This window comes from Lytechinus variegatus, chromosome 17, assembly GCF_018143015.1.
Source record: "Lytechinus variegatus isolate NC3 chromosome 17, Lvar_3.0, whole genome shotgun sequence".
NCBI classification, from domain to species: domain Eukaryota; kingdom Metazoa; phylum Echinodermata; class Echinoidea; order Temnopleuroida; family Toxopneustidae; genus Lytechinus; species Lytechinus variegatus.
The window spans coordinates 27,913,293-27,939,304 of NC_054756.1; the positions used below are offsets into that span (position 1 = coordinate 27,913,293).

The following is a 26,012-nucleotide window of genomic DNA, read 5'->3' on the forward strand; positions in this document are numbered from 1 at the left end:
GAAGACTACTAATACACTGTACACAAGAATGTGCAACACACGATCCGACATAAAGGAATATCACACGAGTAGACGCAAGGAATCCCAATTGCTGATAATCATTCCACAGATGATATTCAAATTGTAGGAATAGAACTTATCAGGAAACAGCATGAATCAATCATACTCAAACGAGATTCTGAAACTTAATACACTTGTACCAAACGGCATCAATGTAGAAGAATAGATATTTTCTAATTAACCTCAATCTTGTGTCACATTTGTTACATCAGTGTCACTATTTAAGTGATTAAATTTTTTTTATATACTTGTTGTTATGTATTTGTTAGGTGCTTTCTAGATGACCCAAGCTTGAGAAGTGAGACTTTTGGTCATTACGCGAATTATCAACAATTTAATTTATAATCTTTACTTCAATTTGATTTCAAAATTTATATCGTTTCATAGAGATTTAATTACTATGCTTGTAAGAAACAATGTTTTCGTCATCATTCTCCAGCCTACGATATCTATTTCATGAATATTCATTGTGACATAAATTATATGCGCATTACCAAATGCGCTTTGCGCTTTCACCACCGAGCAACCAATGTTTTCATTTTGCAATTTTTGCCACTTTCCTAAAGAACGAGAAAGGATACGGTCATACTATCATAGTCTGTAATTACTGGTTTGTCTTTTTCCTTTATATCATTATTATTTTAATGGAATTAATTATTTATTATTCATTTATTAGTTTATTTGTTCATTTATTAATTTGTCATTATGGAATATTTTCAACTTGGTGATAATTCATTGATGTGCAAAACAAACTTGGATGTATATTTTTCAGACGCTTCTGAAGAAGTCTCAAAAGACGATGGTGTCCTGCGTCATCTGTTTAGTTGGCCTCGCCTCATCTCATTATATATATATATATATATATATATATATATATATATATATATATAGTGTGTGTGTGTGTGTGTGATGAGAAGTTTACTTCTACCAATCGCTGTTGAGTTGTGAATATCAAACATGGGCGAGGCCAACTCAACAGATGACGCAGGACACCATGATTTCCTTATATACATATATATATATATATATATATATACAAAGGTCTATTAAACGAAACCTAAACACAAAATAGGAATACAATGACCTACAACTTTTAAAGCTTAATTTCCTGTCATCTGTTGAGACTGATACATATGTTACATCAGCTACGAATGAGTAATGTGACCAATTGCTTCATGAAAGTAAAACAAAACCATGACTTCCTTCCATATTTGGAAACGGGATGAAGAAAATATCCAGAAAGTACCCAATGTCTTCCTGGGTAAAGTGAAATCGAAAATGCAATGTCGAGTCAATAGGTTGGACATGATGGAGTGTTTTTTCCCCCGTTAATATGTGCAATTCATAGTCAAAGGTCGAGAATCAAGAAAGGAAAATTATATGCTTGTCACTCTGCACATATTTTCCTTAACCCCGGAAAATTGGTGGGGCTAAAGAGAGGGGTTAGGGGTTAGGTCTTGGCCCCACCAATTTCCCGGGGTTAAGCTTGGCCCACTTCGGTTTCACACTACGCTTTAGCAAAGTGGGCTATAGCACCGTACTATCTGGCCCTGCAAGAAAGCAGGCTTAGCCGGCTTATTGCGATGCTAAGAAATGCAATGTGAAACGAAAGTGGGCTAAGGAAAAGTGGGGCTATGCATTAGCCAATCACATAAGTCGAAATATGACTTTAGTCACGCCCTGTGTGGTACAATCATCAATATTCATGAGCTGTGCGATAGTCCGGGGTTAAGGCGTTAACCCCGGCTAAGAAAATAGTGTCGGGGTTGAGAAAGACAGTGTGAGTCCCCCTCCCCCCCCTAAAAAAAAAAAAATATATATATATATAGTTTAAAAAAGAAAAGAAAAGATAGTCCGGGGTTAAGGACGTCTCATAATAATGTGTATTCATGGTAGTCTTAAAGAGATTATGTAAAACAACAGATGCTAACTTCAGCATGTTCTAATCGTAGCTGCTAGATGATAAACATAAGATTCAAACTTTGCGTTGGAACATTAGTTAGCACACTTATTGATATGCATTTTATATATAATGCGTGTATAAAGAATAATCATTACTGGTTTAGATCTGTCCAACGAAGTATCAAAAGTCGGACCCAGTTATAATTTGTGAAGAATTAATTAGTCTCATGAACGGTGGCGGCACCAAGGTGGGCACGGAGGGGCATTTGCCCTCCTCAGAAACGTTGAAAACTGAAAAAAAGTTTTGAAAATGCTGTCATAACATCCTACTCAAGTTTTAAAGTGCTCCAAAACAGCATTTTTCAGTCATCTAGTTTTGAATTATCAGATCCTAACAATATTAGTCACTAACACAGATCGCCCCGCCCCCGCGACAATTTGTGCAAAATTTGACACCACAAATTTTCACCCCTGCACAAAAATTGTCGCCTCATTTAGGCGGCAATTTGTGGAGGAGGGAACACCACAAATTGTCGCCCCATTTCACTTAAAGTAGACAACCGAAGAATCAAAAGTATTTTATAATGACTTTTTTTGGTCATCATTGTAAAGGGGAAGTATTACTAATCAGATATATAACTTCACCTTTTAAAATAGTGATTAGAGTTTGCAGAAATCAGCTCTCAAAAATGACTTATTTTCATGGCATATTTCTGCCTTCGTCCGTCCTCTGGCGAGCTCCAGCTGAGTGACGTCACACCACGAGCAGTGAGCAGCTGAGCTGACAGCAGCCCATTGAAGACGATCTTTCCAATCAGCGTTTTTTGCTCTTAGAATAGTTTATTCCTCTCAAGATTGGTCTTATTACATAGATAAAAGTTTGAATTTTCTGAACAGTAAAATGAAATGCACATTTAACATATTTTGGTAACCGATATTTAGCTTAGAAAAAATTATTTGTTTTCAAGAAATATACGTGAATAAACAAAGCATATTTTCACTTAGAAATCATGCTTGCACCACATTGATATTATTATCAATATAAAGCATAGACATTCGTCTTCACAACTGAATAAAAATTATGAAATTTAATTACGTAGCAAGTTCAGGAACCACAAAAAAACACGGCAATATATGATCGCGAAATGATTGGAATTGCACTTGGATTGCCGAAGCATTGCGAGGCAACTGCAGCGAACGCACTTTGTTCATATATTGTTATGAACATTGTCCATATAATAACATGGTCTGTGGACAAATCTGTACGCACGCAGGTTTTTTTATGAGTGCGGGGATCCTGATTCGAAACTCTTTGATTTTTTTTTTGGTTCTGGATTTTTTTTTTTAATTATGTTCCTTCCCCATTCCTATCAGCTCTTTTTTCTCTTTTTATTTTCATGTGAGATTCTATTCAGTCCTGTATTTATTAAATCTTACTTCTTAATTGCTGCTTTTGATTTTCAAGTTCTTGATTAGATTCTCTACTTATATTATTTGGGCAGCGACTCACTCACTCACTGACTGGAGTGGAGCAACACAATGACGACTGCAGTGGACAAAATTGGTCTTTACAGTCCACAATTCAATAAAAACGGGCAAAGGAACACAGTTTTGAATCACGTTTGGTCTGAAGTTGTCGAAAACAGAAATTGAATATCACATATACATGAAGAAAACGGTAAATTCGGAAGATATTGAACAGGTCAGTAAGGTGATTCAGTGCATGATGCACAGAGAGATGATGAGCACGTCGATTGTGTGACGTCATAATTCTCGACCGTTTTCGGCTGCGTGATTGTCGGTCTGGGGGGCTGAGAAGGGTGTCTAATAATTTCATTTCTTGCATTTCCACGACATCTATAAGACTTTTTAGTGACATATTTGTGTATAAAAAGACAATACCTTTCCATCCATATATAATTTGTCTATAATCATCACTTTCGTGAAATTTTCTTCGTGTGTCTCCTTTAACATTTAACAAAGAAACAAACAAAATAGGTCACGTAGAGTTGCAAATGCACTTAGACCATTTGGCTATTGGACGAATCGGTCATTAGACCAAGTGAGAATTAGACAAAGTATGTATTAGACCTATTGCAAATTAGACCAAATAGACCAGATTGTTAGTAGACCAAATGGGTTAGGCCCATGTGTTATTAGACAAACGGAGAATTAGTCCAACTGTTGTTTGACCAAGTGGATAAAAATCAAATTTTCCACGGGCTCTGCTGCTGTTCTCTCCATTGCCAGTTGGTCTAAATCCGATTTGACTAATGACCGTTTAGCCTCATCCTATACATGGTCTAATTCCATTTCGTCTACAACAGGTTTATCATTTGGTCTAATTGTCATTTCGCCTATTTACCATTCCGTCTAATTTCCATCTGGTCTAATATATAATTGGTCTAACACTACTTGGTCAATTCCTGTAGCAGACTGGAAATGTTTATTCGGGATTTAGACGAAAAGGTGATTAGACCATTTGGCTATTCGACGATTCGGCAATTATACTGACCAATAACACTTGGCCAAGTCCTATACATTAGACCAAGTGGAATTTAGACCAAACTGTTACAAGAGCAAATGGGTTTAGCTCGCATATGGTATTACATGATCATAGAGTTTGACCAACTGCTACTGCTAGACCAAGTCGATATAACCCCCCCCCCCAAAAAAAAAAAAATAATAATAATAATAATAACAATAATAAAATTCTGATAATAATACTTCAAACTTATACACACACACACACACGCACCCCCACACACACATACTTCAGCAAGAAACTCATCCACATGGTGCTGCACTCAACCCAGGTGAGGTGAATGGGTACCCGGCAGGAAGAAATTCCTTGAATGCTTGAGCGCCTGTATATGCAGCTCAGCTAAAGCCGAGGAAATAATAATAGCACTGCCCGCTGGTAGAACATTTTTCGAAACTGAAGTGGCTACCCTGGGTAAATATGCCTATATTATTATTATTATTATTACTTGCAAACACAACTACACGCACCTCTAAAACAACGCACAACACCTTACCACAAACAACGACACACACCCTGACGCACATACAATACACACCGCACTGGTGGTTGAAGACAATTTGTGTAGTGGGCGACAATTTGTGGTTCTAGGCTTCTTTTTTGAATTTCTTTAAAATTTTAGACCAGCACGTGAACCACAATTTGTGCAGGGGCGATAACTTGTGGTGCACCCCCCCCCCCAAAAAAAAAAAAAGATAATAATAATAATAAATAAATGAATAAATAAATAAAAAATTAAAATAAATGAATAAAAGTCATGACCAAGATAAATTGGACAAAGGGAAATGAAAATGGCTGCAAAATTATTCTCTTGAATATCATGTTAAAATCTATCACCAATGAAACTTTTTGTATCAAAAAGGTCAGATTTTTGCTCTCACGTTTCCTTTTATAAAACTTGCTCGACAATCTACGACTAGACAGGACCCCTCAATTTTTTTGCCACATTACGCTACTGGTATATGGTAGTCGGTTCACAAATCGTTTTCCTTGAAAAGGAGTACTTACTTTTGTGCTATGTTTAGGTAATATATTAACGAACACTTCCTTGTTCATAAACGTTACTTTCAATGTCAAGAACAGTGTGTATAAAAGACAAATTCATTTTAAGCATCATTCGCACGTTGACGTTTGCCTTCAAAGGTCCATCATATATCCTGAAAGTTTGACATGGGTAATCACGGGTGTGCTGAGATATTAATTCTCCTCCTCATGGCGGGTGCCACAGTGGCTCAAAATGGCAGTAAGTTAATGGTCGATTGATATAAATTCATTGTTGTTAAAAGTTATTGCTCATGTTTGAGTATTTTTTGTCCAGATATTGGCTGTAGTGACCTATAAATGACACTAACCATTCTCATACAAAAGTAGTTGACTTTATCTTTCTTTATTTGATTTTCCTACAGTCATTTTGGTAACGGGGCTGATTGGAATACATTAAATATGTAGTGAAGTTATATTATTGTTTATTTCTCCTAAAGTAAAATTGAAGGTATTGTGCTGCAAGCCTCTGTCAAGCCTGGGTTACATCGTAACCGAATCCGCTGTGAATCCATAAAAAACAGCCGAATACCCTCCAAAACACTCCCGAGTGTCATGAGTGTGGCCACGCCAAATTTCATTCGGCCACATTTTGGATGTATTTGGATTGAACTCGATTGGATTCTGGGAGGCATTTGGTGTTGTCTGGGAAGTCAATTCTTGGAAATTCAGCCGTGATTCCGGACCTGTTCCAAACCGATTTGCTTCTGATTCGGGGAGCTCCCCGAATTAGAGACGAGTAGGTTCCTAATCCATCCGAACCAGGCCATATTTGGTCCGAATTTATTGAGAATATTCTGAGAATATTCTCAATGAATTCGGACCAAATATGGCCAATCCTAGAACACTATTAGCACATAAAACACTTTAACATGCATAATGGGCCTGACATATGGAATACATTGCCAAATTCATTGAAACAGTTCAGATTCATTTTTTCTTTCAAAAAACGTATTAAATCATTATTATTGAATAAATATTCACAAAGATAAATGGAAAATTGTTCTTTCTCAATATTCTACAAAACACATGATTTCAAAAACAGAAAAAAACAACCAAGAATCAAAATAAAACATACATTATGAGGACCAAGCGTCCCCTCTCTGGCCATTATGCACCTGCACCCTTACGTTAAGATATGTAGGATGAATAATAATTATCATTGTTTCTGGGGTTGCCACGCAATCAAGCTTAGCTTATAGTGGCAACCCCTGCAACCTTTCAAAAATCGATTTGTAGGAAATGCAATTATGTTCAATGTCTTGTTTGTCAGTTATACGTATATTATTATTGTATTTTCTTTGTTAATGTGTTTATGAAAAAAGTGTTGCAGAAACCAATAAATGAAATGATATTCAACCTGATGAGGTCCTCAAATTACTCCGTCAACTTTCATCTTCCAGTAATTTAGATATTCTTGATTTTGACTCAATGCTCTTAAGACTAGCTGCCCCTTATATCTATAAATCTTTATATAGACTATTTAATCTGAGTCTTTCACATGGGTCAGTCCCCGACGATTGAAAGATTTCTAAAACGACTCCTATACATAAGGGGAAAGGGTCTAAAATGGAGAAGACAAAATATAAAATATGTTTCATAGATGCGCGCAGGCTATGTTACAATGGAAAACACTCCGTCCCTCGGATAGGACCCCGGAGGCCCCGTGTAGAGGAGAGTCACCACCGTTGCACGTTAAGAACCCACTGCACTGTTTGTATGAGAGTAGGTTGAAACCCCGGTGTAGTGGTCCACCTGCATTCCCCCCCCCCCCCCCCCAATCAGTTATATCGGGAGGAGAGACCTGCGGGTCGATTCCGTTCGCTTTTCGCCTCCCAGGCACAAGTGACGCCAAACAAATAATAATAATAATAGTAATTTCCACAGGTAACATATTTGTATATATACATGTTGTCATATATAATATTGGGCTAAATATAACAACAATAAATATTGATATGCAAAATAATTTAAATAAAATAAAAAAGTGGTATGACACCAATCATCTTACAATTGTTGATAAGGCAAAAGTCATGTTACTCAAAAATAGATCCATCGATGAACTTCGCTTATTCATTGATGATTAGCCAGTTTAACAAGTCAAAACTATGAAATATCTTGGGGTCGAAATAGACGAAAATCTAAAATGTAATTCACACATTGATAGGGGATATATTTGCATAAACATTTTAACAATGATATTATTGTTATAGTACCAAGCATATCATACACACATAGCATAATTTTGGGCGTTTCAAACAAAAGGCACCCGATCCTAGAATGGCCATGCCCTGCACCCATCCGTTCCGCCGCCGACACATGCAGCAGCAAAGAACAAATGAGCACGGAACGAGGCCCCTCCAACAATAGTTGATCACCTCTCATCCGAAACACACTGCACATTCATCATGAAAACATGTTTACATGAAACGGAAATACATATGAAGGTCCGGAAATGACAAGAATTCTTTCGAAATTTACCTATTTTTTATCAAATGTATGTGTTTTGTTTTCCATAATACTAATTTGCCTCTCATTTTTGTAATATTTTCTTCTATATTAACTAATTAATTTTAATTAATTTTCTCAAAATTATGTATGGTCTTTTCCACACGAGCAGAGTATACTTGTTGTTTCGTCCAAATTATTAAACGATTTAAAGCATCGTTTCTTTTTTTTTCTGTGAAACCATACAAATTATTACAGCAGAAAGATTTGCTCTAAAGCTTGTTAAATTGTATAAGCAGTCTGTAAATCGTTCCCAGATAAGATTTACCACATGACATTGATAAAAAAATGTACAGCGTTTTCTTCTTCCCTTCCACAAAAAGAGCATTTTGCATCTACAGTTATTTTCATCTTTACAAGACCCTTATTCAAATAGAATATCTTATTTAGTAGTCAGTAATGAAAGTACCTTATTGTAGTATAAGTTGTACATCGAAACATCATTTTAAAGTAATTGTTCATATCTCTGATGTCCATCGGAAAGCCATTGACAAGCCATCTATTACACAATTTAATCAAGTTATAATTTTCTTTTAACAAATCAATCTGAATAGTTTTTTTCAGAGACCAATACACAATATTTGCGTTTAAGCCATGTTAACCTTTAAACCAGAATATTTCGAGAACATGTCTAGAAGGTCTATAGTGCATTTTGCAAACTTTCCTTACTATCGAGAAACAAAACGGTGTCATCTGCATATTGCAATAGGTTATATTATTTTTTATCAATAACTGAGATATTCTTAATAACATTCCTAAGATCTCTGCACACAGTATAACAAAATAGTTATTATTTTCCGTGTAGGAAATCATATCATGAATAATGCGAGAAAACCTTTTTGATCGTTGTGCATATTTTTTTCTAACAACGGTTTTATTCTATTCGAAATACAATGGGAAAGAATCTTATATTGGACATTAAGTAAAGATATTCCCCTTCGGGAACAAAGTTATTATTCCTAAATTTTGATAGTTTGATAAGTTTCCACAAGCAAATGCTGAGTTCAAACTTCTTAATAAGTAAATTCCAATATCTTGCATTAAAAACTTATAAAATTCTGCAGTAAACCCATCTTGACCGGATGATTTCCCCGTCTTCAAAGTATTAATTGCCTTACTAATTTCTTCGAAAGAGATCTCTCCTATCATTTTTTTTTTTCGTCTAAAACTGGATTATGTTCGATTTCTTTTAGTTCTTGTAAAATATCATGGAAATCTGACACTTGTTGAAAACCGCAAAGTTCTTCGTAAAACATGAGAACTTCTCGTTTTATTTCCTAATCCGTGTATAACATATCACTATTTTTATCAAGCAGTTGAATAATTTGTTTTTCCAAGGAGGAAGCTCCTTGGGTTTCTTGTCTTCCTTTTTTCCACAAGGTTAAATAAATATTTATAGGGTTTTTCTCATATTTTAATTCTTGTAATATAACTCTTTCCTCTTTTCTCTTCTTATAGATTCCAAATCTTCTTTTAACGAGACAATCTGTTCTTATATGTTATCCTTATCACCAACCAAATTTAAGTTAATTTCCGGTTGTTTTATATCATTTTCTAAGTCCATTTCTGTTTTATCAATCACCCTTTTCTTGTGTGTTTCATATTTGATCGTACATCCTCGTAATTCCATTAACATAGTTTCAAAAAATACCTGGTCGCTTACAATAAATTTGCAAGATTTCTTTTTGATATCCTCAAACCTAGCCTCATTGTGTTCATTCTTGTCAATATAATTCATTCTTTTATTTTATCTCTTATGATTTTTACATATTTTACATATTCCTCATCATTTAGAAGTATACTGCTGAATTTCCAAAATCTGTTACGACATCGGCCACTATCTAATTTCAGTTCTAAACTAATAACTGAATGATCAGATCTATAGCTATTATGAATCTGACACCTTGAAACCAAAGAAAGTAACTGATTCAATATCAAGAAAAATCCAAACGACCTTGTCTCAAAGGATTAGGTTGTCTCCAAGTGTACCGTTTTAAATCTGGATTAACAGATCGCCATGGATCAAGTAAGTTAAAATCATTTTTCATTTCTGTAACTCTGTGATGTGAGTTTTTATTATTTAATCTCACGTAATTATATGAATCCAAATCAAGATCCTGGAATAAAGTCCAGTCTCCGCACATAATTACAATAGGATCGTTTAGGTGTAGTGTAATTTTCTCTATTTTTTTTATCTGGGACAATGCTCGTTTACCTTGTACCTTGTAGTTCCATTCCCTGAAGTCCTCCACCAGGAAGGGTAACTCAGGGCTGACGAGAGTGGGAGTATTATTACTCTGTTTTGCTTTGTTGCTGGTTTTGCATGTTTAGTTTTGCTTTAAGTATGTCAGTGCTTTTGGAGGATACCATATCCGCTGTGAGATTATTCCAGTGGGAGATTGCTTCAGGGAAGAAGGAATTAGCCAGTTGGGTAGTTGTGATGAACTTTGAAGTGACGTCATACAGTTCATCATGGGATCTTCTTAATCTTGTTATTTTTCTCGTGGCATATTTATTTAAGTCAAGTTGAGTTTCTCCATGGATAATCTTATATAAGTTGATGATTCGGTGATTTCGCCTCCTTTCCTCAAGAGACATCCAGCCAAGTGTTGTCATTATGTTTGTAACACTGGATCCCTGTGTGTAGTTCCCTGTGACGAACCGGGCGGCTCGTCTCTGAACCATTTCCAATAATTTGGTGTTCTTGACTGTGCCTGGGTGCCATGCTATCGAAGCATATTCTAGGTGGGGTCTAACAAGTGTGTGGTATAGACGTTCCTTCACTGTTTTAGAGCAGTGATAGAAGTTCCTTCTGATGAAGTTTAAAGCCTTTGTACCTTTGGCAGTTGCCTGTTGTGACTGCTTATCCCATTTTAGGTTGTTTTCTATATGTATTCCTAGGTATTGATGGCTATTTACTTCCTGGAGTTGTTGACCGAGGAGTGAGTAATTGGTATGTTTGGGGCATAAAGTGAAATCAAAGAAAATTCTAATTGTCCAATACAAAGGCTTAAAGAAGCATAATTACCATTTTTGTCATATAATGCATGTTTCACTTCGCATTGATTTTTGATATCAAATAATATCACGACACCCCTAGCATTAGAGGATTTGTTTGCCCAAAAAAAACATGAACCACCCCAATCAAGTTCAACTATAGCCTCTATCTCAGGCACGAAATGCGTATCTAATAAACAACAAATATCAGCATTTTTACTTTTAAGATAGTTCAATACATCTTTTCTTTTCTGCAAGTTTCCCAGACCCCTGCAATTTACGGAGATAATTTTCAACTTACTATTCATAGATCGAAACATATAGCATAACCCATATAAAAGCCGTCGGAGGGATATTTTAAAAAAAACATACAAGACAAAACAAGACATATAACATATCAGACGATACCAAAACAACACCTGAACAAGACAAGAGACTCGCACTGCGTTTCCCTACATAACACATAGCTAACGAGAGTAGGACTTTCCCATGGGGTCTCCTACGAAATCCATTTCTTACATAAGAACGTAAAATCTGTAAAGAGCTTGAAACTTGCCCTTATTTTATGAAATAGCATTCTTTTCCGCCATTCGTTCCTAAAAAAAAGATATCTAGTGTGTGACCGGGAATTTACAACTGTTAAACACAACAAAGGTAAATACAATGTAGGAATAATGAATATACCTATTTCTTATGTTCTCGCTTAATGCACATTATAATATTGATCTCTTCTCATTTGACAGTCATGTGAATGCTCTTTCCGTATTAATATTCCTGAAATGTTTACCATGTTTACAGTGTTTATCAAGTGAATACACAAGGGAGAAAATCTTATTCTTGAAAAATAGAAAATATCTTGACTCTGTAAAAAACTATAATTTCTCCACTCAATTGCTCGTCCAATTATCATGATTATGCGGACATACTAGCTCAAGTACTTAAAATTATGCTTAATGACTGCAATAACTGTGTAAAGTTAATAAATGGAATCATGTATTTTATTTCCATTTCGTTCTGAATATAATTTAAAAAATATTCTTTACGTTTAACTAGGACATTTTCAATGTCACAACTTGTTTTTTTCTCTCGTATTAATATAATTATATCATCATTCTATTTCCAAATTGTCAAACTTGAAAATGACTACTCTCTTTATACACGGTATGATATCATTATTTATTCAACTTTTTCTAATTTCACAAGCCTATGTCTACTTCACTATCTACATATTGGATGTTTTTAATGTTTGAATATTATTCATTGTACAATCTGTCTGTTAAAGTTTCATGTCTTACGAATTGTATCACCACATGCCATGCGTATATCTGATGCAAATAATCTGTGGTCTGTGCTGTTTGAGTGAATGATACAATAAATACATCAATGTACTGAAATAAAAGTAAATTTTCTTCTTCTTTTTACATGAGATTGTATGCATACATAGATGAATACTGGCTGTTCCACATTTCAACTTAATGTGTTTATTAAAAAAATCATAGCATATATAAACCAATATACATTTATAGCAAATACTATTCATCTAAGTCTATACCTTCCTTTGGCATTTTGTTATTTAGTGAATCTATATACATGTATCTGCTATTTCAAACATAAAGTGGAAACTTATTTATCATAGTTGTTTCCCATCTGTGATATCAATTTTTAAAGGTTATCAATACTTAATTAATTTATTTTTTGTTACTTTATATTGTTTTGATTTAATTTTGTATTTTCTCTTAGAAACTATCCTGGATTCGGACAATCATAGTATTGTTATTCCATATATTCAGTATTTTCAGAATATCAGATCAATATATTCAAACATTAAAAACATCCATTATGTAGATAATGAAGAAGACATTAGGCTTGTATCACTAGCTCGGTGATGTAACTGTATAAAAAGATATGAGCATTATATACAGTGCGTATAAAAAGCGAGACAGTTTTGAAAAGTCTCTAAAAAAATTGTTTCAAAGTATTATATCAATATTTTGATGTCAATAGATGCTCTGAGATCTTATCTTTGAAATGCCATTTAAAAAAAAAATTGTTCATGCTTGAGCGAACACGGGACGTTTATGTCGGGGGTTCAAAAAGAGGCTTGCGCCAAAATGGCAGAAATGAGAAATTTGATGATCAGACTTCTTGCTAATCAGCAGACTTCCTCTTGATTTTTTCATTATCTTTGCCATGTTTGCCATGATTTTCGAATTATGCTGTCAAATTTCATTTACAAATTTATTTATTTACTTGAATTAATTTTTTCCACTTAAACTTCTTTTACCTTTGAATTTTCCTCCATAAGTAAGAAAAGAAGATTTTTTTGTCAACCCAAGTAAGAAGCGTTGCATTATTAATTGGGAGAATTTGTAATTATTCAAATCCTTTTATTATGTGAAACAAATCATATTATGGTACCTTTAAAATTGTTATGTGAAACAAATTGTGTTATGGTGCCTATAAAAGGCAGGAATCCTATTTTCAAGGGGTTATTGAACCCTTCACCAAGTACTTGACAGGAAAATCAGGAATGGATTCATGTGTTTCAATGGCAATGGTGTGTGTATTGAGTCAAGTTTGAAGGAGCAAGAAATGGCAGATCGGGTAAAATGTATTAAAAAGTTGTGAAGCGAGCAAGCAGAAATTTACACTTTTTAATCAAAATATCATATTTTGAGATTTTGACATAATATTCAGAAAAGGATATCATATTTCATTTTCTATGTTTTCTGTTATTTTCCTTTCCACTTTTTTTTCTTGGTCATGATTTTTTTTTGGGGGGGGGGGGGGAGCACCCCGAGCCCCCACCCATCAGTATGCCACTGTTGAAAGTCGCCGTAACCTTTGTAGCACACAATGAAAGGATTTGAAAAAAAAACACTCTCCCATACTTTGGTTTAAAAAAATGTTCTTGCCTAAAGAAGGAATATTCAAGGCTAAAAAAGAACATATTGAAAGGAACAACAACAGAACTATTCGAGGTAGATTTGGAAATGAAATTTGACCGTATAATTCGAAAATTATGGGAAGTTAATGAAATAATAATAATAATAGGCATTTATATAGCGCCATCTATCTAGAAATATTACATGTATATTCCGAGGCGCATGAGAAAAGAAAGAATGAGAAAATTTGGATGAGTGTCAAAGTGCCAATAACTAATACTGTTAGATAAGATAAGATTTCAGTTTAGATTTGAAGGTCTCCAGTGATTGTATAATTCTTAAATTTAACGGCAAATTATTCCAGAGAGAAGGTGCTGAGGCAAAGAGAAAGCTCGTGCACCATATGCTACACGTGTCTGAAAAGGAAGTCTGCTGATTAGCAAGAAGTCCGACCATCATATTTATCATTTTATGCCAATTTGGCGCAAGCCTCCTTTTTAACCCCAGACAAAAACATTCCGTGTTCGCACAAGCATGAACGAAACAAAATTATTTTAATGGCATTTGAGGGATAAGACTCCAGAGCACATTTTGACACCAAAATATAGCGATCATAATTTGAAACAAAAATTTAATAGACTATTCAAATCTGTCCCGATTTTTTTATTCGCACTGTATAATGACATTACCAAGACAGGAAAAAATGACGCAGGCCTATGTTTGTTTTGCTTGTTTGTGAACATGCAATATAGGCTCTAGATAGATGTAGTTGATTACTTTTTATTATTGCTTATTTATAAAAAAAAAGGTTATTTATTTCAGTATTCACTTATTCATTTATCTATTCATTCATCCATTTAGTCTTCATTCATTCATTTTCTTAATATTTATATTATGCACAGCAAAAACTGTGGTGTTGACCGGTGTACATAGAGGACCACACCAGTTATTTTACACCGGTGTTAAATTGGTGGTGTTAGTTTTACACCTATAGGTGTTATTACAACACCTATGGTTGTTACATTTACACTCTTTAGTGTTATGTTAAATCTCTAGGGTGTTATTTTAACACCTTAGGGTGTGGTCCTCTATTAACACCAATTGGTGTCAGTTTTAACACCACAGTTTTTACAGTATGTATTTTCGGGGGGGGGGTTAAATAAGCACATACACCCTCAAGTCCCTATCCGGGAACTTGTAAGATAGGCTTAATTTGAAATTCATTGCGACAATGTTCATGATGTTGAAGGAAGATTTGCATTTTTTTAGGGATAGATGGCATTGCCGGTGACAGCGGAAAGCGGAAGGATTTTGTAAAGAAGTTAATGGTGGTCTATCGAAATAGAAGCAGCGCTCAAGTACCAGTAACCAGAATCGGAAGTTTAAAATTCAAACTTTGCTTGCTTTGGGGGAAATTACTTGTATTGACTTCTACGATAGTGCTTTTTTTCAGCATACGCCTGTAAACCTTGCACACTATTCTTGTGAAAATCTTTTATGAACATTATTTATATTCATCTAATTTGCGAACAACTGATATCAGTGGCGTAATGAGCCCCCCCCCAAAAAAAAATCGAAAGAGCTAGACAAAGCATATCATGTAAAAATTTATGAAATGTTGCGAAAAAGCAAAGCGAGCAAGCAAAACTGTTGACATTTTTATTTTATAAATCTGATTCTGTGATACATTTTGACTTGATATTCAGGAAATTATATCGTTTTTCACCCGATACTCTCTTTCATTTTTACTTTTCTTTCTCTTGGTAGTGTTTTTTTTGGGGGGGAAGAGCCCCGACCACCCCCATCTATACGCCACTGACTGTCATCCCCTCCAACTGCATACGGTCATGTCATGATGCAATTAAGGATGAAGAAACTCACTGTTAGTAATCGGCAACATGTATTTTTTTTATTCCGATATATATATATATATATATATATATATATATATATATACATTCTATCGTTCACTGATTTTTTAGCGATTCAGTTCGCTTTTCGCCTCCCAGGCACAGGAGACGCCAAATAGAAAAATAATGATAATAATAATAATAAGTAGAAAGTAGATCTTTCGATTGATATATTTTGAACGCGGGCTATAACAAGTACAGGCCCATCTTCTAATCCCATCATGTCATTGTGTTCTATGATCAGGCCCTGGCCGCCCCCGTGACTGCGCCGATATTAAGATCGTTGGACGGTCCAGTCCTAACGGAGTTTATCTCATTTACCCCGATGGAGATGATGCTATTCCCATCACCGTTTACTGTGATATGGAAACGGAAAATGGAGGCTGGACAGTGAGTATGATATTACTGGACTTCTAGCAAAGAATAATAACTTATAATGGGACAAAATAATAACTTATAATAACTTATAATACGGTGGCGTCGTGGTTTAGTGGTTAAGACTCTCATCTTTCAATCTGAGAGACGTGGGTTCGATTCAGCAAAACAATTACCCAACTTGTGCTGCAGGTAAGGTAAATGGCTACCGGCAGGAAGTAATTCCTCCAAAAACTTTGAGCATCGAAATCGGTAACTGCTTACACTATAAAAACAAAATTAACCAGCACGAGGGTAATTATGTGTCGAACCAATTTTCGGGCAGTATTTTACCCATTGCAGAAAGTATATTCTCCAGTAATGTTAAAAATAGGCAGCAATTACTTTAGAATGGGCAAACAAACGTTGAATGTAAAGGCCTGGTCACACCGCCCGAGCGTTGGTAGAGCGATAGGGAAAGAGGGTCGAATTTCCGCGCTCTCAAAATTGGGGGAAAAACGAAAACAAAAATCGAAAACAAAAAAACAACAATCGAAATCGAAAATGGTAAACGGTAGCGAGCGGTGATGATTTCTTTTTCTCTCCGCTCCACAACCGTTCCAACAACACTCGGGCGGTGTGACCATGCCTTTAACCTGATAAAGTCCAACGTGCACAAGCCTCTCTCTTTCTTTCACTGTAACCACCCCATGTTTCTATCATTTCCTTCTTCTCTCTATCTCTCTACATCTGTCCATGCTTTAGGTCATCCAGCGGAGAATGGATGGTTCCGTCGACTTCTACCGGTACTGGGCCGACTACAAAAGCGGTTTTGGAAACGTCTCTTCGGAGCACTGGCTCGGCAACGACAAGATCCACTTTCTCTCTAGACAAAAGACGTACGAACTAAGGATAGATCTCGAGGATTTCGACGGACAGAAGAGCTTTGCAACCTACAGCAATTTCAGTGTCGCGAACGAGACCACAAATTACGAACTCTCAAGAGTTGACAACTTCGCTGGAAACGCAGGTACATACCACTTGAAATGCATATTCATTAGAAGTAGTTCTCTACTTGAAAAGATTCCCTTCCCATCCTCTTCCTTCTCACCATCGTCATCTCATTGATACCCTATTTTCATAAAATGAATTTTTCAATTCAATGCAGGAGACTGTCTGTCGTACCATGCTGGTCGTCCTTTCAGTACACGAGACAGGGACAACGACATTAGCCCGCATGAGTGGGAAAACTGTGCCGATCGCTACAAAGGGGGTTGGTGGTACCATGCCTGCCATTATGCTAACCTGAACGGTCAGTATGGGGAGAAAAGGTCAGCAGAAAAAACCTCCCACGGTGTGGTATGGTATGATTGGGCCACTGGAGGAGGCCTTCCCTACACCCTCAGGAAAACAGAGATGAAAATTCGTCCGACGAATTATCTCAGAGGTTTGTAATGAATTGTATTCCTTAGTTTTTAAATATATTTTTTGAGGGGGGGTATTGGGACTCAATGATGGAAAAAGTGAGGGGACAAGGAAGAATATGAGAACCATCGGAAGTGTCAAAGAAATATGGCACAGTATAAACACTTTCAACGGACGCCTTATGGCCTGTGTATATACGGCACTATTAACATTGAAAAAATAATTTCCACACAATGAATACAATTGAAAAAGAAGAAAGATTAAACAAATCGAGGGAGGAAATGGTTGAAAGTAAAAAGGGTACCCCAGCGTGCCATTGTGGGACGTTGCAAGTCTGTAAACTTGCTTTTAACATGGCTGAGGTTGATATTATAGCTATTCAGTAAAATTGGTCAACACCTTTACAATTGCAAATTATTTTTTTAAATAATAGTAGAAAACTTAGAATTAGGCTATAAGGTGGGTCCTTCAAATACTTATACAATCATGACAATATTCACTGGCCTGGAGGGGAACATGAAATATATTGCCCGCAAAAGAATCATATTGGCCCGAGGCTTTGACGAGGGCAATATGTGTCTTTTAAGAAGAAGAGCCAGTCAATAGTTTTATTATTATCCAAGTAAAATATCTAAAGCAAAAATCATGATAATGGTGATATATCTTTTAAGAATAGATTTCTATTGTGTCATGTTAATATCAGGGTGTAGGCTCTGCACTTTTTCGACGTACTTGCAAGCGCCCGGATCCAGCGTTGTCTTTATTATGACGTATATTGTTGGTGCGCGAATCATTATGAAGCGTATCTCTTTATACACATCCTCAAATGCCCGGATGTGAGACCAGAGAAAATAAAATAGGTGTATTATTTCAAGCATCGCGATTGGCCAATACGCGTCACATAGCATCCAACTTTTTTGGTGAACTGCACGGCAGTGCAAAAGGTGCGCAACGAAAACTGACATTACACGCTCGAGCAAACCAGTGCGGTAGAAGTCCCAGGAGAAGTCCAACAAAACTATACTGTTACTTTTTTGAAATTTGTTTCTGTGTTGCTATTTTATAAAAAAAAAACAATACATTTGCTCTGTCGTGCGTACAAGTAAATGCAGGGGAAAGCTCAGTTTCTTCAGATGGTGCACACTGGGCACTCACCGCCAGCAGCTCATGCACAGTGCGGCACCTATCTAAAGAAACCTCGCGTGCTCTGCATTTCCACTAACACACTCTGCTGCATGCATTATTTGAATAATATTTTGTATCGTCTCTGCATGCAAAGTAAATACGTGCATTTGGACATAGGAAAATACAAATAATTGACCTATATCGCTTCTATATTAAACTTAGTGTATTCCACCTTAAGAACAGAGAGCAGATCAAAAACTGAGGGTCAGGTGGTAACAAGCCAACCTACCTTGGCGTCATTGTAGACAGTTCTTTTTCTGAAGAAGCTGGGAAACATATGGGGAACTGATAGATGCCAAATCTCTCCGTACCACAGATCTGACTTTATGCTTCTTCACTGCTGAGTACGCAGCCCTTGGTGCTAAATATTGACCCCAAATCTTGAATGGAGCTTGCAGAGCCATCACTGACGGCCTGTGACTACAAGAAGTGGGTAATCTTTACCTACTATGTATTATTGCCCCCCCCCCCCGTACGTCAGAAGAGAAGTCATCAGCACAGATGAAAGAAAAAAACAGTCAAGAACATAGTTTTCCACTCGTCAATCATGAGCCTGCAACGAGACTCAAATCTAGACACAGTTTTCTCTGCTCAATAGAATCCCTTGATGACTCTGCTCGCATAAAAGCGTCACCCACTGGTCTAACAATCTCCAGTCTGTGATGCACAATCTCACCTACATGTATGGACTTAGTACATCACTCTCCAGGTCCAAGTAAAGAATGGCCTACCTGATCTTGTTGAACCGCCTATGGGACTACAATAGGAGTGAAGAAACTTCCTGCAACTGTAAGGATGATCACAGGATACAACACTTTTTTGGCATACCCCTCCTACCAGAGCTTTGAACTGCCACTGCCTTTGCCACTGCACTCGATTCTTTTCACAGGAAAGCTACATGTAGATCTTGTACCATTATCAGGACATCTTTAATGAGCTAAGAAGAAGTGTGTCATTAATTATCTGACTGGTAGAATACACCTATTTATAATAATCTGACATTTGGGGAAAAATGATTATTTGGTCATGGGGTGTTGGATGGGGGAGGGGACAGGGACTTAATTGGTTCCTGATGGGGTTGTCGGTTAGGCCATGGACCTAGGTCCATGGTGAGGCTAAAACTTTGCTGAAAACGGTGCCTATATTCTGAATGTTAGGTGAAATTTACAATTTGTCAGTGAAAGAGCAAAGATATTCGATGCTAACAATCTTACTCAATATCTACATACCCCTTTAAAAAGCCACCTTTTGGAGAGACAAACTCCTGCACACCTTAGCTCCCATTTGGTCATAGTATACTGAATGATTTTAAAGGGAAATATTTGCTCTGTGCCCATCTTCTCGGGTAACGACACAAGTCCTTTGTAGTAGAGGGTTCAAGCAAGATCTGGCTTTTTGGTTGAGTGACTCCAGATCTTTGGCAGCGCACGGCTCTGGTAGGAGGGGGGGCAGACCAAAAGGTGATGCACTGTCTGATCCTCACCTCAGTCGTAGATAGTGTCTGCATCCCTGCTGTAGCCGCGAACTGCATATTAAGGACTTTGCACCTTTTTGTTCCAGACCATATGTAAGACATAGCCATGTCAGACATAGCCAGGATGGCCAATTGTCATTTGAACCTGGGGCGTGATTCGTAGGTCACATGGAAAGCTTTTGCTTCACAGACTGGAGGTGAATTGTCCCTAGGGCGATCCTAATTTGACTGTGTGCATAGCTATCAAGGGATTCAGTCAAGTGAAGGAAATTGTCTTGATTCCAGTCTCTTTGTGTCAGGTTCATAGTAAGAGAGTGGAAGAAGGACATCTTTTTTGCTCTTTTTTCCACCCGTGCTGATACCTCTATATCTGGGGGACTGTGCCACAAAATAGGTAAAGATCATCTACTCTTTATGGTAGCAGACAGACGGATTACTTGGTCGTCTGTGTAGATGTTAAAGAGGAGTTGGGCAAGGACACTTCTTTGTGGGAGACCATTTTTCAGCCTCTACCATTTGCTGCTGGAACCACTGAGATTCACAACCGGTTTCAGCATTTTTTTAATTAGCCTTGTTAACTTGACTTCCTTTGTCATCACAATAACTTTCCTCGTAAGAAGGCCTACCCCATGATTAACTGTTTCATAAGCTGCAGTTAAGTTAACAAAGGCTGCTCTGGTTTTCAGACCTTCCTCAAACCATCTGATGTACCGAGTCAGATTCAGTACTTGATAAGTAAAGGACTTTACTGGCCTAATCTACTGGAATGAAGAACTCAGTCACAAAGGGTACAATGCGGTTAAGCAGGAGCTTTTCAAAGGGCTTGTATGTGTGACGGAGATATTTTTCTGTAACTCTGATTGGGTCTTTGCCTGGCTTGACTTTGGCAACTACCCTAAATTTCCTCTTGCCATTGTTTTTTTTTCTTCATGCAAACGTGGTTTAACATGTCAGCAGCCATTGGTCCAAGAAGGGTGATCTGCTCACAGAGGACATCATCTAATCCAGGTACCTTGTTGCTCTTAATTATTCCCTTTGATAGCCTAACACAAGCAGACAAGACGTTCAGGCTGAATGGTCTTGTGCATTTAAATGACTCTTAGTTGGGAGACTGTCACTGCACTTTTATTTAAGCGAAGTTGGCCCTTCGTTGGCAATAAATAGGGTTACCTTGACTGTACACAAGAAGATAGTGGGCCACTTGGTCGGTGGTCACTAGGGGTATATATATATTGAATCGTTTTTCAAGGATCCGAATCGTTTTCCCCGGCTTTTCTGCTGTTGTGAGTCATGTCCATTGATTTATTAAATCACTGTCACTTTCTTTTTTATTATCCATAATGGCAGTTGTCAATTTCCCCCACATTCAAGTGTATCGGCACCAAAGGGGTCATTCTCAAAGCTCCTGAAATATTTACTGTACAGCAGCTTCATCATTCGTCAAGCCCGGAGAATAGTTTGTACAGCATCCTCGTGGAATATTCTTCTGTGATGATTTCTTCAATAGCTTTATAAATGTGTTGTAATGAGTAGGGAGTGCTGGAAGATCCTGTGGATAGTTATCCGGATCTATGACAAACTGCTCCCAGATTGCTTTCTTCAGGGTGAAACATCTGTGAAAGGGAACTGTGCGTAGAGTGATGGCTTCATTCACCTTCAGCCCAATAGGTTGATGTTGAGTGTGCGGGAGAGGGTCAAGCACAAATTTGTCACATTTTGTTGGGTGATACAATCTGATTTGCATCTGACCAGTTCTCCACAAGTTCTCCATCTCGCTGGTTCCTCCATACCCCCAGATAATGCTGTGACTGTTGAAATCCCCAATAATTACATTTCCTCGACCGGAGGTACGGTGGCTTCTCGAGAAAGGGAGAGAAATTGGTTTGGAGGTTTATAGAAAGAACTTAAATGGGAATACTTATAAGTTCTATGGTTAGGACTTTGCCATTTATCTTGATGAGACAATAGCAGGGCTTACTCCTAATTAATTCTACTTAAACAGATATTTGACCTGCTAATTAACTGCTGGAATCAGTAATGTAATGCCCACTAATGTACAGAGACTAATCGGTTCTAGTGAGCAACAGGCACAGATTACAGTAATTTTTGTTGTCTAGTTGGTATATACGACATACTGAGGATCTCTTGATCTGTGTTTAAATCATGGCATAGTGATCATTGAAAAGGTTTTTCCATCAAGTTGTGCAGATAAACCAGCAATCCTGTTTGAAGGTCTGCAAGTATACTACTGTGTTAACTGCCCTATTGCCCATCCATTGGTATAACAACAACAACAAAAAAGAAAAAACTTCTAACACAGGAAAATTGCCAGAATTGCAGATAGAAACTTTGATAGTTCGTTGTGATTTACATATTTTAGTAGGAACCTCATAAAGTAATTAGTTTTTGAGTTCACAATATACAGAGTTGCCAGAATTGCAGATAGAAACTTTGATAGATCATTGTGATTTACATATTTTAGTAGAAACCTCATAAAGTACAAGTTTAGCTGTCAAGTTCACAATCACTATATTTCCACAAGATAAATAATTCCGTTTTCCCATGGCAGGCACTCTAAGACTTATTGGCTGGTCTTGGATACACTTTAAGACTTATTGGTTGGTCTTGGATATATATTACTTTTCCTAAAATGTTCCAAATAACAAACTAAATGATACTGTTAATAATACCCATTTCCTCTACCATGGACGTATGCATTTTTAAAATGAAAATTTTCACAAAATTCACCAAAAGTGTGCATTATATCCTTCATTTTACTATGAATAAGCGTCCATTGCCATACTCGGTCGCTTTGCTTCCTCGCTTTTTTTATCAGAGACTTTTAGTCGGCTTGCCACTCCAAAGAAAAGTTTTCTGTATACGCCCATGCCCTCTCTCAATATACCGACTGCCTGGCCAGATGGCTGAAATTAATTGTCATCACCACAATAAAAGCTTAGAATAGTACAAGATGCATTTTGAGCCCCAAAACAGGAATTTTGTGGAGGTTACAGGCTTGAAATATCGCAAAAAAGTGATGGTTGTTAGGTAAAATGCTGTTGCTAGGCAACGTAATGGTTTCCATAGGTAACAGAAAATTCTATGAATACTGAATTATTTAGATTGTACAGATAACTTGACACAAGGTATCTAACTGAAAATTTTCACAAAATTCACTAAGTGTGCATGATATCCTTCCATTTACTATGAAAAAGCATCCCTTGCCAAACTCAGTCGCTTTGCTTCCTCGCTTTGTTTCTTGGAGACTTTCTTGCCACCCCCAAGGAAAAGTTTTCTGTTTACAGCCACGCCCTCTCTCAATATGCTGACTTCCTGGCCAGATGGCTGAAATTATTTGTCATCACCACAATAAATGCTTAAAATAGTATAAGATGCATTTTGAAGACCAAAAACAGGAATTTCGTGGAGGTTACAAGCCAAAAAGTGATGGTTGCTAGGGAAAATACTGTTGCTAGGCAACATAAAATGGTTTCCATAGGTAACATAAAAAATCTGTGAATACTCAAATATTTAGATTAGAACAGATAACATGACACAGTAGGGTATCTATTTGATTTATAACGATATTACAATATCCATTAAATGATTCATATAGTCGTAAATACACACAAACATATATATTTAGTGATATCCGTCACATGCAGGGGTTAAACAAACACGGCAATAAGGTAAATTTTCATGATCATATATGCATTATACATCCTAGTCTTCCTCTTTTATCACTTTTTCATCAAAATTTACCTTTTTCATTACTTTTTACAAATTAAAAACTTTAAAAATTATAAAATGAATTAATCTGGTGAAAAATTAAAGAATATTGAAAAGTGAATATGGTTGCAAGGGAAAATAATGTTGCTAGGCAACGATTTTGAAATCGAATATGTATGAAATATATATTTGGTTGCTAGGCATTATCATATCATTCAATCTGTAGTGATTTTATCCTTGAAAATTCTATATTTATATAAAAATTAGTATGATTAATTAAAAAATCTAAATAATGAGTTGCTGCTTTGCATTTATCACAAAAATGGGCGTGGCCTATTCAAGGCTGGTTTCCATGGTAAAGCTACACTCTGCGACACTTTTAACTCTCAGTTCTGAAAAATTCAGAAAATTTCCTTCAAAATGATGCATGTTTTTGCTTTGATCCAGTCGGGGGGATTAAAGTCCCAAATTTTGGCCTCTCGCTCCTCGCCTATAATGGTAATCAAGTTGAGACAACGCTCGATACTGCGTCCCTAGGCCAGGGACGCGTCATTTCAATTACGTCACAATGGTAAAGTTCAGAGGCCCAGTCTGTTCAACATAACAAACTAAATTTTTAAATATCTAAATTTTAACGATTTTGGCTCTAGGGGTGGTATTCTGAAAACGTTCTTATCTTTGTTCTTATCTTTTATCTTATCTCACTGAGATAAGAAGACGCTAAAATCATTGCAAATCGGTATTCTGAAAATCTTCTTAACGCGTTCTTATCTCTGTAAGGTCTGCCCCCTTCTTATCTCCAACACGCCCATTTTTAAGATTTTACCAATCAAAATGAGTTTTATATTGGCAGTTTAACCAATAGAAGCGTTCCTTATGTGAAGAGAATATCATGGGCGCTGCGCGTTCACCTATTCTGGCGCATTGCGCGAAATAGGCATTTTATACGCAATGACTGATTTTATTATTTCGAGACATCCACGTGCAAAAAAAGTAAGAAAAGTAAATAAAGCAGGTACGAATAAAGAACAAAATATGAAGAAAGAAAGTAAGTAGGTATGAAAGAAAGAAGACAGAAAAGGGTCAGAATGAAGCAGAAAAAAAAGATGAAAGGGACAAAGCAGAAAATAATGAAAAAATAAAGAGTAAACGAAAGAAAGCAAGCAAAAAGAATTCAAAAATAAAAAAGAAAGAAAATAGAATGAATAAAAGAAGGAAAAGGAAGAAAAAAAATAGAACAATTATCCATGATAAAGTGAAGGAACAAAAATGAAGAAAAAAAAAGAAATTAACTAAAAGGAATACACACAAAAATAGAAAAAGGTCAAACTAATATAAGATAAAATAAATTAACAAGGAACCGAAAAAGAAAAAAAAGTCTAAAAAAAACGAATGAAAGAAAGTTAGAAAGAAATAAAAAGAAAGAGAAAAAAGGGAATAAAAATGTAAAAAGTGAAGGAAGAGAGAAAAAAAAAGAAAATTAAACAAAGAAATAAAGATGAGAGAAAAAAATGAAAGGAAATTTGACGCAAATATGAAGACTACAAAAAGATAAAGAAAGAAAGGTAAATTCATAGAAAAAAAGAAATAAGGAAAGAAAGAAAAAAAAAGAAAGAAAAAGAAAACGAAAGGGAAAATAAAAAGTTGAGAAAAAAAACCGAAAAAAAAATCAATGGAAAGAATAAAGAAAAAGTTAATAGAAGAAAGACAGAGAGAAGAAAGAAAGTAAAGAAAAAGAGTAAATAAAGAACGAACGAAAAAAGAATGAGCAAAATAAAGAAAGTAAAAAAAGACACAAAAGTGTCAGAAAGCAGAAATAAAAAAATAAGAAAAATTAAGAATTATTAAAGGGAAGGAAGAAAAAGGGAAAATGAAATGATTAAAAAAGGAAAGCATGTATAAAAACGAAAGAATGGAAGAAAAATAAGGAAGAAAAATAAAGATTACAAACAAGTGAAGGAAGAAAGAAAGAAAAAAGAAAAAGAAAGAAAAGGAAGAGA

General features: G+C 36.2%; 1 protein-coding gene across 1 annotated transcript; it reads left to right on the top strand.

The window, feature by feature from the left end:
* The first annotated feature begins 5,499 nt into the window (after nt 1–5,499).
* On the top strand, nt 5,500–17,654 carry LOC121430610 (ryncolin-4-like). Its single transcript, XM_041627928.1, has 4 exons — nt 5,500–5,747; nt 16,090–16,235; nt 16,965–17,229; nt 17,368–17,654. Exons 1-4 carry the CDS (start codon nt 5,675–5,677, stop codon nt 17,652–17,654), a joined length of 771 nt encoding a protein of 256 aa, XP_041483862.1. The 5' UTR covers nt 5,500–5,674.
* The last annotated feature ends 8,358 nt before the right edge of the window (nt 17,655–26,012 follow it).